Here is a 16,309-nt window from a genome sequence, read left to right on the forward strand (position 1 = left end):
TAAGATTAAAATGCAAGCGATGAAACTGAAGTGGTAGCCTATATGTGTGTCGACCAGCCTGGTCGATATATTATATCGTGGTCTGGTAATCTCGAGCGCTGACTTATAGCCTTGAAGTTTTCAACCCGCATTTCCACTCGGAAATGTGTACGATCAATTTGTCGGAAGTACGTGTATAATAGTCAGCTTTCCTATGGCGACATTGCTATGTGAGTGGATGTAACAGATCTGACTACCAACTACAGCGAGGTTATCGCAGATATTGGGTGTATTAGTTTATATTAGTGTCGCGAGAATCATAAACCATAGCATTTGAACATGCTCTGTTATAGGCAATACGGCATTCTTCAATCATCTACGTTCGTACGTACGTACTGATTCCACAGGACTACATATTCGTGCTATATAACCGCACATCTCCCCAGGCCAACAGGCGCTTGTTTTTTCAGCTATACTGTTGCCTTTTAAAAGTGATGATATGCTGATTTCAAGCAACCTCAATCTAGTATTACGTATCTGCGTAATTGCTATCAGTTCGTTGGAATATGGAAGTACGCAGGTAGTAACGGAAAAAGGAACAGCGAAATACGACATAATTGTGGAGGTATTGGTAGCCGGGCATGTGCACTATTGTACACTATCATGCATAATAAGCATATATTGAGTGCGAGTATTTAATAGACGGCAAACGCTTATCATGGTTCTGGGGGCAAGGACAATCTCGTTTTTATCGAAATGACCGGTGATGATGGAACTGTTGCTGAAGCTATTCAACTGAACAAACTAGGAGATCAAAATTTTCATAGAGGCGAAACTAATTTGTTTCAAGTAGAAACGATGGATGTTGGAATACCTATTCTCATAACGCTGGGTGAGTAGACACTGGACAGGACATAGGATTTGATATAATCTACCTCGCACGCGCAGCGGATTGGGCATTGTTTCTCCGCGACGTCATTGTTCGTCAGTCGTCATAATATCATTTCAGTCCCAATGCCAAATTAGAGGGTAATTTTGAGGGGTTCCAGCAGTATAGGGCCACAAGATTTCCAGTATATATTACAAAATCAGCTGTGTTCGATTTCGGCCGACTACCTTTCATGATTTGGTAAAAGTGTCCGCCCTTCCCGATTCCAAAATATGGTAACTTTAGGTTCCAGGATAATCAGCCGAGTTCATCATTTCCACCCAGCGGTACAGCGCGACAAAACAGAGACATTTCGTACAGTAATATGGTATAATAATAATAATGCATTCAGTGCATTCAAGGCCTTGAATGCACCACTGGACTAAAATTACGCTTGTGAATCACAGCATAATTTCTGTAATTTCGATTCTTCATCTTCAATCATCTCTACCTCTGCTCTGTAACCCTTGCCAATTCTTCATCTGCTGCAATTCTGTAATCTGACTTCTCCGTGTATTGCATAGGAATAACAGTTTGAATGTATTACTGAAATTTTAAAAATTTACTCCAATCTCGCCATTTTCCTTTGGGGGCAGGTTGCTCCCCGGATTATGTGTGTATCTACCAGTTTTACTGTGAATAAAGAATATAAATAATAATTTGAATGCCTTGTCAGAACTCAGAGAACAACGACGGATGAATCCGTGGGCGGTGGGCAACGTTAAAATCATCTACAGAGGCCAGGAAGTGGATTTTCCGGTTCACAATTGGGTTGAAACAAGATTGACTATTCCTACCGGAGAAGGTTGGGTGGATGCACGTTTACATATATACCTGGAACTTGGAAATAGGAAATAACGACGCTTATAATAACCAGATTAAATGGGTTATGCGTTGAGGTCTTAGGTCTTAAACTGTTTCGCCTATTTATATTCAAGCTCTGCGGTCCATACGATTTACCGAGGTAAACAATTGTATTGTATTCAGGGCTGTGGAATCGGAGTCGTGTAAAAGATACTGACTGGAGTCGGAGTCGGAGTTTGTGAAAACGACCCCGACTTGGACTCCGACTCCCACTCCAACTTCTTTATCATGTAAACAATTGCTTTTCAAAGATATCTTTTGAATTACTAATATTAACTATTATATGATGTTTATGTACTATCAATCACTGTTATTATAGTAACGATACAGGTACGGGTCAGGGGAGGCCAGACCGTGCCCCGCAGGCCAAATGTGACTCGCGAGAAGGTTTTGTGTGGCCTGCGAGGTAATTCTCAAAATTAGATATATCATCAGGTAAAATTGCAAGGCCAACTAAATTTGATTTGCCTGACCGCGAAATTTGATGACGCATCAGTTTCGACGCATTGTCGTAACCAGGGGCCAGCCACATTCATCACAGATCTTCGTATATGACCATAAAGTATAATATTCCGTAGCAGATTTATTTGTCTTGAATTTTTTCTTAGCATTTCGCATGATTTATGGTCACATTTCTTGCATTTAGTATTGGAAACCCTCCTAGAAATTATAAATACGCGTAATTTACAGAATTGAGTCCAACTAAACTCGCAATTAGGAGATAACGTGTCCCAACATGGGACTTCGCTTGCGCGCTCGAAGGGAGATCGTCGGCGATGAAACATTTACGCAAAATGACAGAGGCATGTTCACCGAAACCTTCGATATTGCTATGTCTAAAACGCCAAATATTCCTGTCCTTGCCAAATGAGCCCCTTGCTACACAGAGGCGACCCCCCTTATCTACGAGTAATATATTTATAGATCGAATTCATTCATTACCTTCGAAAAAATATGTTGCTTCGCGCGATCAGGACATGACTGCACACTGTGCAGTTACACACTGACTAAAAAAGGTTATTAACATTCAAGTTGCCCGCACAATGGTTCGTAAATCTCACGTGACCCTTTGGCCGAAAAGGTTGGCCACCCCTGACGCAAAATACAATTCAGTTGCATAGAGGAAGAAAAAAGCAATATGCATCTTCGCGATGCAGTCACAAATTGATGCAATTTTTGGAATTATACCATGATATTGTGACAGAGCAAATATATCGTCTGGATGCAAAATTTATGTAAATATCACCAAACGCTCCTTCCCACTTGACAAAATTAAAAATATTTGTAGTGTAGCTGAGCTGCTTGGGTCGAACAAATGATTAAGAAAGACTGCAAGTCCTAGTCCTTGAATTAGTGCGGAGCGGATCGACAAATTCTCTGGTCCGACTCCGATCCGGTTTTTCAATTTTTCCGACCGGAAATCCGGTTCCATAAATTTATAAATATGGCTCGTTTATTTTCGCACTGGCTTGGCGGTTCCTTGTGTGTGGTTGGTAGTTACTTTGTTACAAACGTCATGCTTATCCATATAGATTCTGGCCGGCTCCGGTCCATGCTCCGCACTACCTTGAATACGTGACTAAGTGACTAAGAGCTGTGCCACAATGAAACAATTTTGCATGTCATCGTTAATCATATGTTTGCATATCTTTAATGGTTATATGATAGTCATTTAACCGTCACTGTGGCATATAATTTTCGAAGTAAAGTGATAATACTGTTGGAGTCGGGGTTGGAGTCGGACTCCGTATTTTTAAAGATTCAGGAGTCCGAGTCAGAGCCAGAGTCGGAGCCGGAGTCGGTACGTTTAGAGACTGAGGAGTCGGAGTCAGAGTCGGAGTCGGAATCGGTCCATTGAAAATGTGTGGAGTCGGAGTTGGAGTCGGTGGTAAAATTTACCGACTCCACAGCCCTGATTGTATCAGGGCGTGTTCTTGATTTATTCAACTTATCGGTGCTTATCTGTGCTGACACTTATAGTAATAAATTATGTACACATATATTGTAGATGCATTTGCTAGCCGCATCAAAGTTGCTGATATGAAAAATTTTTACGTTTCTACACCACAACCCGAAATCGCATAATGGCTTGTTTTTTTGCAGTTTGTAAATGCCTCCTTCAACCTTCCAGGTAGACTCTATCAAGACGTAGAAAATCCTTACGTCTTGTCTGCGTTAAAACGAGAAATGGAGTATACCAAAGTAATACTGCCCTGGGTGCGTAGACCAGGCCCAACAGATCTAACGAGGAGCCTCCCGCGCTATGTCGACGCCAACAGCATTGAGGAAGTCCCTCTGATATTCCACCAGACAGAAACATGGACGCAATCATACGGTCAAAATGCAATTGAAAATTTGATGAAGTCGGCAATCACATTTCTGAAAGGTAAGAGTTAAAACACAGCATTGTCATTTTCCCTAATAGATTTGTTGACTTGTAGCCCAGAAGATATATCCGTGAATTTGACGAAACTTGTATAAAAATAATTTTCAAAGGGATGGAACTAAAACACCGGACGACCGTTAAACCAACGATTCTCCAGATCAGTGATTCGTAATACCTTTTTTCTTGAATACTGCTGAAATCTCCCTATCGAAATACGGCCTGCTTCATCGAAAGCCTTGCAGTGAATTGGCTGTATGATAATTATCGACTTTTTCAACCCATGGTCGTAATCAATGTAAGGCGTAGGTATACGGCTGTCAACTTTCAACTAAGTGGTTGGTGAGGTTTCTGACTCAGCCGGTTAGATAATTCTATAAAAGTCGCACATGATCGGTAAACTAAAAGGCAGCACTTGATTGCGGAGTATAATTGAACTACTTACTTGGGATGGTGTAAACGTGAGGTTCACGTTCGCGTTCTGTGTGTGAACCTCGGAAATTCAGAGGTTCACGTTCACAAATGAACCTTAGTATCGGTACTACAATTTCATATATTACAATTTTCACGTCAATATAACATCTTTGGTTGAAATTTATTGTATTTCAACTGCTGGCGACTCTATGCATGGCGCTTGCAGTATAAAAAATCATCACTCAACGAGCATGCACCATAACAATCTCAAAAATTATACCTGCTTTCTTACAAAAGTTTGCTTTCTGTTTGCGAATATTTAGTGACTCTCTGCTGTGAGCTTAAACCGAAATCACACAACAGCAAGAGCGAAATATGCTACATGTAGCCTTGGTAGTAGGCGAATAATGCTTATTCAACCAATCAATGAAATTGATATCGTTGTCAGATGTAAAACATATAGCAAGTGGGTAGGGGAGACCGGGGACAAATGTAACTATAGGGGCAAATGTAACAATCGACCTCACCGCTAGTAGGGTGGAGATATCGCCTTGATATTTTGAGTGCGCATGCGGCAGTGATCTCTCCTAACATACCTGGAGTTACGTTGAGCTACAACGCGAAACCCCGGAATAATTTGAAAAAAACGAAATTTTGGACCCTTGAGTAAATATTTTCTGGTCTGTAATAATTTGTTCAGACGGATAGTACCTCAAGTAGTTACAACGTAGCCTAATATATGTAGCTGGAACAATGTTACAATAGTCTACCGTGATGATAGGAAAACTAGGACTTGCATCGCCGGGAAGGTACCATACTAAGACGCTAATCATGGTCGAGCGTGTCAGGGGCAATCGTAACAATCTGTTACTTTAGCCCCGCTAAAATATCTTTTCAATGCTGAATATATTTGTTCATAAGTCGGTAAAACCCTTTATCTACTGAAGACCAATCTTGCAACAGCCATAAGGTCAATACCAGAACAGATACTACCTTGCCATACCAATTCCAACATGATCATTTGTCGGAAAGGCCATACAAAAGTAGTGATGTGAATCTTAGGGTTCGGTTATTTCCGTGATTCTACCACCCTTTCTCATGTTGATCGACTTTTGATGTGTCGACCTTCAATGGTCACTTAAGAACTTGCCCATGACTGAATCCTCATCCCCTGAATTTGAGCATGGCCCACTTACATTTTGTCATTTGGTGTGAACAATTTATTTTAATTTTGTACAGGACCGAAGAATGCCATTAGATTTGACGCCACACAATGTTGTGTCTTCGTTTTTCTACAATATCATCGCCCCATTCAACCAAGATATTTTAGCCAGAACGGTTTCGCACCTTTGCCAGTGACCGAATGCCCAATCCATAATGCACGCTGAACAACAGCACCTTGGTAGAAGAAGCCGAATATGTGTAGGGATCGCGAGATGGAATGAATGTGCTTCTCGTACACTTTTAGCTCATGAAGAAGGCACGAATGGTGATACTGTATTCAGATGCCAAAATGCGATGGGGCGTACCCTGAAAGCGTTCAAACTTCTCTTTCTTTAGTTCAATGCAATAATACAATTGGTGCTCCCGTTCTCGTTGTTCATTTCGTTTGTTTTTAATTATAAATAGCACTGCTATAATTGCCCCGCAGGGGTGGTACAATTGCCCCTGGATACGGGGCGATTGTAACAGTTGAGCGGCGATTTTCGCGATCCAAAATTTCCATGATTGATTGTTGATTGAGTTCCATTTTAGTTTTTATACTAACTATCGAGTAGTTGGCTTCTTTATATAAACTTTGTAAACAAAATTTCCATGAGAAAAACACGTAATGTTAGAAAATCCAAAAAGTATTACAATTGTCCCCGGTCTCCCCTACGGGGTCCATCTCGATTTTATATGTTCATTATGTCATAAAAACCAAATCCGTGCGATTTGGGTGTTGGCTACTGCTGTATAACTTGTTAATGGGGTAATATCGGTAGCAAGTATAGAAATCCAATATCAACGTATAGCAACAGTCCGACGCCGAATACATTGTCCGGTCTGGCCTAGACCGTTGAGGCGTAAGCTTATATTCCCTTGCAAGTCCTCGTCGAAATAGTTGACAAAGGTCACGGAAGATTTTGATTTTATGATATCATTTGATTGCTCCAGTTCATACATTTGGCGACGTTTAAAAAGTCAGTATGTACTTTCACATCGTGGCATTATGTGGCCCGAGTTGTCGCTATAGATATCGTGTAGCGACTATAGCCTACATTAATATATATCACTTCACTGAAATGTTTGGAATTAGCAATCTGACATCACGAGGTTTCCGTTCGCGTTTGCACAGAACCTTTCAAAAAGGTTCGCGTTCACACGAACCTGAAACTTTCAGAGGTTCACACCATCCCTACTATACTACTACACTGGATTATAGTAGCTTACTTATTTCATAACATAAGTAATCAATTATCGTGTTGTACAAAAGACCTCCGTTTATTGTTATCAGAACCATACATAATTTCATAATGATAGTTAGGCAGTTAGTTGGTAAATCGATAACGCGAATCGAACTATCCATATATTTGTCAAAAGCCCTCAGAAATCCACCAGGATATGGTTTCAGCTGTGAATCCCAACGCAGACGAAAATGTTTCGAGAGTTGCTGGTATTTTAACATTTGACAAATATGATAGGTTATACCAACCCTTGTAACTATGATCGCGAAACAGTTGGAAAACAAAGAGAGTGTATTGAGCCTAGGACAGTGCTCTTCAGGCTTTTTCGTCGTGGTTCACCATTTTAACATTTACTCAAAACTCGTACACCCCTGACAACATAACACACTGATTCCGTGTGTGGCGAGGTAGCATAGTGGTAAAATCCACAGTTAAAAACCAATGGGTTGTGAGTTAGAAGTCGACTCCAGAATACCTACCTAAGTGTTGGAGGTTTACCTAGGCTCCTCCTCGCCCTATCATCCTTGTAAGCGGTGTCTTAAAGAGCTTAGAAGTGGGCCGTGCTACAAGTCGGCTGTCACGGAATCAAAAATAACGAATATCGGCCTGGTGTAAATGACCATTGTAGTCGACACACCACGAATTCCGCAAACAGCAAAAGCACCGATTCCCTAGTAAGCCGCATTTCCATTACATATGTAGGGTTACCATACTTCCTCTTTTAAAAGGATTTGTCCTCTTTTTTGACTTTTATTTAAAAGTCTCCTCGGAGGACGCTCAAATGTCATCTTTTTTGAGAATTTTGTTTAAATATAAGGTAAAATTCGAGTGAGATAGTGTAAATCAGCACTGAAGTAACGCTCCGGCGGTTATTGCGGGAGCTGTGCCGGAAAGTTGACTTTTTATTCTAGTCAACCGACCACGAAGTGGGAAAAAATTAATATTTTTTTCAGTGCCACACCTATTAAACATTACGGTGCACATGTACACCCGGTTGAAGAGCCATGGCCTAGACCAGTGGTTCCCTTTTTGATGGTGAAAATTTTCGCACCCCTTTTATGGTGCTATAGCAAATATTAAAGAGAGAAATCAGAATGCTAGCAATCCCAAGGGATAGTTTGATGGCATTGAAGGCTATGGTATTGATGAGAGAATTCTCCACTATTAAATTCAGAAAATCGACTGCGCAGTGCGCATAGTGCGTAATCACCTCGAACAGGAGGTAACTCGCGCGGAGCGCGATACATTGTTCAGTTAACTGCGGCTTCGGAACCCCCTTCAGATGCTTTCACGCCCCCCAGTTTGAGAACCACTGGCTTAGACAATAGGGCATGAGCATGAGGGTCGAATGAGTCGAGCGTGCTCATACTTTTCTGTGTTCCTTACACTAATTATGCACTTGTATGTCTTGATTTCAGCAAAAGTAAACAAATTAGAAGATCTGGAAAGTTATCACATGCTCTACCAATTATTTGATGGCGAAGACGGGGAGTCCGAATTTCTGAATGGGTAATAAACCTACAAAATCCATATTATTACATCACCCTATAGGTTAATTTCTTTAAGGTGGCGGTCAGATGAGGAATTCGGAAGACAACACTTGAATGGAATCGCACCAACAATCTTGGAGAGGTATACGACGGAACTTCATCTTAGTCATTACTAATTGCTTATGCATCGTAAAATTAATAGCGTACAACAGAATTTTCATTCCGAGTACCGCAACGTTACCGCGATTGCGACTAAATAGCGTAATCGCTTTCAATGTTCTAATCTCTGCCCACTAGATTACAGGGGATCAGTGGTCTATGTCCCAATAAAGGTAGATTTAAAAATATCTGAAAATTTGAGGCGATTCATTCGTCAGCGGTAGTCAGTAGATTCCCATATTCGCTTAAATCGATTCAAGCAAGTCTATATAGCACTTCAGTGCTGCGTGCTGAGCATAGCTCTAATATATAGCAACGGCCTGACACGAATTTACGATAACAGTTTTTTAGCGTCACGACCAACGTATTTCCAAGGATTTGCGGAAATATATAACAACGCATTTCCAGGTGTTAAAAAGCACTTATCCTAATTTTACAATGGCGTACACATAACATGCATAAAACAGAGACGCAAGTTGCTGTCCCGCCTTATTACTGTGTTAGAATTTTGCGGGCGGGCGTCGTTAAGTGGTAGCTCAATTTGAAACAGATGTGGGAAAATTCCGGACGGCGCCCAAGTTTCCAACGACCATGTCAAAGATTTCCTCGGTGGTAGCACCTTGGACGAAGAAATAAAGGTAATCAACAGATTCTCTGCAACTCCCTCACGCGCGTGCAACATTTGTAAAATTTTAACAGAAAGGGAAGGTTTACATGGTGGATTTCACTACGGTTTTTCGTGACGTTCATCGTAACAGGAATGAGCTTGGCGAGCAATTATATTCTCCAGACGCTCTTTGTCTATTCCACGTCAACTCCGACGGCGGTCTTGTTCCTATCGCGATACAGCTAGTCCCCGGTGACCCTGACACCGTTTTCACTCCGAACGATGCAGAACTGGATTGGATTTTGGCGAAGATGTACTACAAGGCATCGTTTAGTAGCATGCATCAGGTAGGCTTGTATGCGGCTTGATGTGCGCACCAGATGCGGTCAGTAACGAAGTACGTATACTTATACGGAGTATTTAAGTAGATTTTGCCTCCTTGTAGTACTTACTCAAGTTGTTATGTGTTAATCCATTTCAACAATTTTTACACTTTCGATTTTGAATGATACAAAGCAGCAGTGTTGGGATGACTCGAGTCATGACTTGACTCGAGTCAGACTCGAGTCACCTTTTTCGTATGACTTGACTTGACTCGAGTCACTTTGCTAAAATGACTTGACTTGACTTGACTCGGCGTATCAAAAATGTGGATTGACTCGTGACTCGGAGCAAAATTCACGAGTCAATTTCAAGTCATCAAGTAATCGGTGTCGATAAAAATCACTGTCTTGCATATGTTCGGATTTTTCGCGAAACACTGATGTAACCCGTGAGAGCGACCAATAATTCAATGATCGTGTGTTTTACTGAGCCTCCATTATTCTCTCACAAATAAATTGGCCGCGAACGAAGTGATCGAAAGTTACAGCTTACATTGTCGTAAACTAATATAGTAAAGTAATTTAATAGCAAAATGTCTATTTCTGCTTTATATTCTTACCTTAACCAAACCTCTTGTTTTATTGAAATTGAATTCGAATATAGTTAAGCCCTCAATCATTGGCACAGGCTCGAATTGTATCATATCAATTTGTAAGCTGGTAATGTATTGCATCTTATCAATTCGTTTCTCAATTCTCTATTTTGACTGGTAACTATAGACTGAGGATATGCAATTACTTACGTAGTTTAGCAGTTCTACGTGTATGTGAGCGATACAGCGCCTTCTTGTGTGCATATTCAACTCTATATTCGTTCATCGCTTGAAAATTAATGACCATTCAATCTGTGGTTCAGACAGCTAGCAAAATTCATTGACGTAATCATGCCTCATACTTCGAAAAAGCAACTTGACTTGAATTGTGACTTGACTCGTGACTTGACTGGACTTGACTCGAGTCACCTCCAAAAATCGAGTGACTTGACTTGACTCGAGTGACCTTCGAAAATCGATTGACTTGACTTGACTCGAGTCAAAATGTGCAATGACTCGAAATGACTCGTGACTCGAAGGTAGTGACTTGATCCCAACACTGCAAAGCAGTTTTGGTATACGATTGCATCACTTTTATCGTTGAAATTGTCGCACGAACCGCGTGAAGTGACCTCTGTATCACGGAAAAACTGGATGTAATATTGAACATTGCACCTATTTGTGGTGTCATTGCTAATTATGCTTTGGTCGTGAAGATGCACCCTTGAATTTCGAAAGTCACCATCTTCGATTAACTGTTAAAAGTATGCGACTCCTGGACCAAGTTTACTTTTAACGCTTTTCAAACGTAATTTTGGCATGTCTCGGAAGTCACCACTTACACATGTAATTGAGTAGAAATAGTCGGCGTATATGCCATTTCTACGTACATGCATGCATCAAAGGGGAGCATTTTCGAGCCCCGTAATGCTCCATCGCAAAGGTTCTTATTGTTCAGCGGGTGGGTAACGGGGCATCCAAATCCGAGCACAACGTATTGACGCTATACAATGTGTGCGACGTTAGAAGAAGCTCACCTCGACTAATCAAGTAATAGAATCCACTGTATCGTTAGGCCAAACATCAAACAGTCGTTTAATTAAAACTAATAAGCTTTGATTGGAGAAATTAGGCTAAAACACTTCACCTCTTTGCAATAAGCTTTGTGATTCGTTACAGCTTCTGACCATTTATTTACTCGAATGTGATTTACAGTGGTATTATCATTTTCTGCTGACGCATGGCGTAATGGAGCCGTTTGCAGTTGCCGTTTTCCGAGATCTACCCCGGAGCCATCCAGTCTACAAATTGTTGAGGCCTCATTTGCAGACCATCACTGTCATCAATTTGGAGGCCAGGAACGATCTTCTCAACGCTGGATCTGCAATGAATAAGGCATTGGGAATTGGTAACGGATACATTACTTACTTCTAGTAGACCAGGGGTGGGCAAACTACGGCCCGCGGGCCGCATGCGGCCCGCAACACCATTTTGAGCGGCCCGCGAGCGTCTAAAGAAACTTAATAAAAAATATTGATAAAACGTGTACTAAAAATCGAATTAATGCAGGAATTTGATTAAACTTTTTCGTGGTACATTTCGCCATGATTTAAGGCAGTGGTTCTCAAACTGGAGGCGGGAAAGCCTCTGGAGGGGGGCGTGAAGCTGAGCTCGACTGAAAAAATTTTTCGCGCTCCGCGCGATTTGCATGTCATTCATCATTACATGCTCTGTATTTAAGTATGCATTTCATATTTTAAAATCTCTCATCCACAGCAGTAATATCCCATGCCATCAAATTACCCGTTAGGTTTGCTAGCATCCTGGTTGCGTCTAGTGATATTACGATAAGGGGTACGCGAAATCTTTCACGATCATAAGGGGGGGGGGGGCGTGTCTTAAGAAGTTTGAGAATGACTGTTCTAAGGTAAATAGCCTACTGCCTATATACTATATAGTATCTTTAATTTCTGGCGCGAGAGCCCGATCTCAAGGCCCACGCAGTTTGAAAGGTTTCAACTACTCAACATCACAGAAATCCTAAACGAGATTGACATAATTCGGATTGGATTGGCCACTCCAGTTTTACTTATTTCAGTGATGTGCTTATAAAAAACGATTCGCGCGTGTCTTAGGCAGATTCGTTCTCTGTATGCGTAGAATTGGGTATTTATATTTTATCTACACATAGTAGAAGCGTGCTTGAAGCTTACATGGTTATGATGCTGTCAGCATATAGTGTGTCCTGGAACTGGACCAAAAGTGGAATTAGTAAATCTATGCGCAGATCGATGCTCACAGATTTAAATTTCAATCCGGTTCTAAGAATCGGGACAACCGACTTTCATCTCTATAGTTTTGACAAATTGGTTATTAATTGGTCGACCAGCCTATGACATCTTGTCACTGTTTCTGACGCGTATCGAACAATGTTAGGTTTATTTTAATAAGCATATATATTATCTCCATGTCATCACTATATAATCAAATACCAATAATACGTTTTGGTTTATAATCCCAATTTTATATAGTGCGGCCCGTGAACGGATTCAGATGTTGAATGCGGCCCGCGGGCTCAAAAGTTTGCCCACCCCTGTAGTAGACTGTTATGGCGACGATGTATATTTATTCACATGATCAATAACATTCTAAAGAGGGAGAAGAGTTTATCCGAAAAATGTACAAGTCGTTCGATATGGAAGATTTATGTTTACCGTGTCTTCTAGAGAAAAAGGGTAAGACACAGTGCTGATGTATCGTTACAGTTTGAAAGAAGATTACCTGCTTAAATATACGGGGAAATCATGTAGGCCAGGGCTCCCCAACCCTTTTCAGTTAGCGACCTATTTTTAAGGCAAGTTTTATTGTGCGACCCACAATGAGTTATGACCAAACGAATGAAAAACAAATTAACGTGAACAGAAACATGTATACAAATGCAATTTACTATTAAAGCGGAAGTTGAGCTTGTATATTAGATATTACCATGTCACTTCTAGGCTTGATTGGCTTGATTTTTTTCTCGAAAAATATCCAAAAATATCTAAAATTTAGGTAAACCTATTTGCGACCAAACCAGCTACATGATGTAAGATCGTTAATATTCTACAAGTTTTTTTTATTTATTTATACCTATAATATTGCTATCATATCAATAAGAAAATTGCTGTCGTCCCGTAACAACCAAAAGCATCCTTCTGACATTGAGTAGAAAACTGTAACATGGGTAACGACTCACCAATGACCACGACCTACCAATGCGTGGGAATCATTGATAGGCTTAATTCAAAAGAATATATACCCGATTAAGATGGATCGTGAGTAAATGGATGGATGTGAATAGTATTATCACATTGAAACACGTCAGGGGTGTACTATATTCAATTGTATATTGGAGTTCTGTACCTCCAAGAAGCTCTTCTAATGGGTTGTAGTTATGTGCCAACCTTATTCGGATGGGAATCTGCATTTCCAAAAACATGAATCCATTGACATCAAGTGTACTCGACCTACTCCTTCAAATTTATTTAAGGTTTAAATGATGAAAAACTTCTTCCCAACTATTACTACCGCGATGACGCGATGGAGCTGTGGAAAATTATAAAACAGTTTGTTTCAACAGTGATACAACATTATTACTCCGAAATACAAGTAAGTGCAATGTGAATACTAAATAAACTCGAGATCGGTTTAGGAATCTAGGCAGTGATGGTCAAAGTAGTCACGAAAGCTACTCCTGTAGAAGTAGTAACGCAAAAATCTACTCAAGTATAAGTATAAGTAGTACCGACAACCTAAAACTACTTCCAGTTGAAGTAGAGTTGGCTGGATTTGAATCTACTCATGTAAGTAAGTAAGTAAGTATGTAAGTAAGTAAGTAAGTAAGTAAGTAAGTAAGTAAGTAAGTAAGTAAGTAAGTAAGTAAGTAAGTAAGTAAGTAAGTAAGTAAGTAAGTAAGTAAGTAAGTAAATAAGTAAGTAAGTAAGTAAGTAAGTAAGTAAGTAAGTAAGTAAGTAAGTAAGTAAGTAAGTAAGTAAGTAAGTAAGTAAGTAAGTAAGTAAGTAAGTAAGTAAGTAAGTAATTACGTAAGTACGTAAGTAAGTAAGTAAGTAGGTAAGTAAGTAAGTAAGTAAGTAAGTACTCGAACACCCAAGAAAATATATTTCATGTTTTTGTCCAGTAATCTTCAACGGTGGTCTGCTAAAGTAGGTCTAACGCTAAAAAAGTCGGAGACCACTCATCCAGATTAGGAGAAGCTGTGTGCTGCTAGATTATGATACGATAAGTAGATGCTAGATTGCAAAACGGTAGTTTCAAACTTTTGGATGAGTCATATTTAATGTAATGAAACAAGTCATATGGGCGAATTAAATTTACTTGAGTAAGTATTGCAAGTAGTGGATAACTACTTGAGTATTTCGAAAAAGTAGATGTACTGCGTTAGTACCACCTCTGAATCTAGGTCAAGAACTAGATCAGTATGACTTCAGCACATTGCCAATGATGTCGATATTTCTGCATGTGAAATTTTGCATCGATGGTGTTTGCTTTCATGCCTTTTCAACAGAAAGGCCATTTCATACCCGGGCAGTTAGTTAGTTGCCGTAATATACAGTAAAGGACATATCCCAATCATAAGGGGTTCTCTTTTGCAACCGCTCAATTTATTCCTTGGCCGCGATAAAGGCTACCTGATATTCAAAGCGTTTGTAATATAACTGTCAGTTAAGAATCACTCACACTCACAACAGCTACTTCAAGCCAGTTCTTCCCGAAGAACTGATGGAGCTCCTTCGGTAGGCCTACATAAGACATCAAACAATTTCGATTCACTCGGCGAATATGGCCAGTACTAACTTGATTTGAAGCGGCCAGCCATTCGTAAAATCATCCATGTTGACTTATGGACATATTGATGCAAAATGAATGCATAGTGTAGGCCTACCGGTGCCTTGCATCTGAATTCAATTGTAGGCTACTGTTAATCGGTAGGCTACCGACTACCGTGTTTCATGTACATTGTGCGCTTCTACACTCTAAAGTCGTCACCGGTAGCGCTAGTGGAGTCTTCTACCACTGTTTTAATTTTGATTCCCCTTTCACCAAGGATATCGAAGATGACAAATTCCTGCAAGAAATGATGGAGGACCTTGCTGTTGAAGGAATAGGATGGGACGATGAAACGCACCGCAAGGGGGTACCGTACCCCATGCTTACGGTCGACCAACTGGTACAATACACACTAGGGATGGTGTGAACGCGAGGTTCACGTTCGCGTTCTGTGTGTGAACCTCGGAAATTTAGAGGTTCGCGTTCACAACAGAACCTTGGCAGGTTCTGCACTGTGAACCTTTTTCATATATTACAATTTTCACTTCTTTATGATATCTTTGGTTCGAATTTATTGCATTTCAACTGCGTGCCACTCTATGCATGGCGCTGGCGTCATAAAAAATCTACACAAAACGAGCATGCACCTTGACTATCTCAAAGATTTAACTTGCTTTGTTACAAAAGTTTGCTCGAAATATCCAGCTTTCCGTTTGTGAATATTTAATTTAGTGACTTTTGCTGTGGGCTTGACCCGCAATCACACAACATCACGAGGGACATACACTACATGTAGTCCGTGAATGATGCTTATTCAACCAATCAATGAGATTGATATCGTTTTTTGATGTAACAAATCTAGCAGGCGTACGGGGTCAATCTTGACTTCATATGTTTACTGCATCATTAAAACTAAATCCGTGCGATTAAGGTAATGCATGACTACAGCTGTATAACTTGTGGGGTAGCCTATTATCGGTAGAAAATATAGAAACCTGTTTTACACTCTGCTCAATATCAATGTAGCAATACTCAGACGCCGAATACATTGTCCATCTGGCCAAGACCGTTACTGCGTAAGCTTTTATATTCCGTGGCAAGTCCTCGTCGGAATTGTTGGCAAAACGACGGATGATATTGATTTTATGGGAGTATTATATCATTTGAGTGCCTCAGTTGATACATTTAGCGACGTTTAAAACGCCAATATGTGCTTCAGCATTGTGGCTTTATGTGGCCCGAGTCGTCGCTAGGTATCGTGTACATTACTATCGGCTATCACTACATTGAAT

The 16,309-nt window shown here is 40.4% G+C and overlaps 1 protein-coding gene and 1 long non-coding RNA gene across 2 annotated transcripts in view; one reads left to right on the forward strand and one right to left on the reverse strand.

Moving 5' to 3' along the window:
- Positions 1 to 16,309, forward strand: part of LOC145458529 (allene oxide synthase-lipoxygenase protein-like) — a 17,671-nt gene continuing 1,362 nt past the window's right edge. Inside the window, exons 1-12 of the mRNA XM_080336928.1 lie at positions 1 to 604; positions 682 to 871; positions 1,584 to 1,712; positions 3,903 to 4,157; positions 8,434 to 8,524; positions 8,582 to 8,647; positions 9,215 to 9,302; positions 9,364 to 9,618; positions 11,403 to 11,595; positions 12,842 to 12,922; positions 13,720 to 13,838; positions 15,295 to 15,417. Of these exons, the coding sequence (XP_080193054.1) occupies positions 479 to 604; positions 682 to 871; positions 1,584 to 1,712; positions 3,903 to 4,157; positions 8,434 to 8,524; positions 8,582 to 8,647; positions 9,215 to 9,302; positions 9,364 to 9,618; positions 11,403 to 11,595; positions 12,842 to 12,922; positions 13,720 to 13,838; positions 15,295 to 15,417 (1,716 nt within the window). The 5' untranslated portion in view covers positions 1 to 478. The remainder of the gene's footprint in view (positions 605 to 681; positions 872 to 1,583; positions 1,713 to 3,902; positions 4,158 to 8,433; positions 8,525 to 8,581; positions 8,648 to 9,214; positions 9,303 to 9,363; positions 9,619 to 11,402; positions 11,596 to 12,841; positions 12,923 to 13,719; positions 13,839 to 15,294; positions 15,418 to 16,309) is intronic.
- The window catches only part of LOC145458544 (uncharacterized), a 22,681-nt gene continuing 17,709 nt past the window's right edge, over positions 11,338 to 16,309 (reverse strand). The window contains exon 2 of the long non-coding RNA XR_013921158.1: positions 11,338 to 11,568. This is a non-coding gene — a long non-coding RNA (uncharacterized LOC145458544). The remainder of the gene's footprint in view (positions 11,569 to 16,309) is intronic.

Source organism: Botryllus schlosseri, chromosome 16 (genome assembly GCF_051294905.1).
Source record: "Botryllus schlosseri isolate E-star chromosome 16, Bs_hap1, whole genome shotgun sequence".
NCBI lineage: Eukaryota > Metazoa > Chordata > Ascidiacea > Stolidobranchia > Styelidae > Botryllus > Botryllus schlosseri.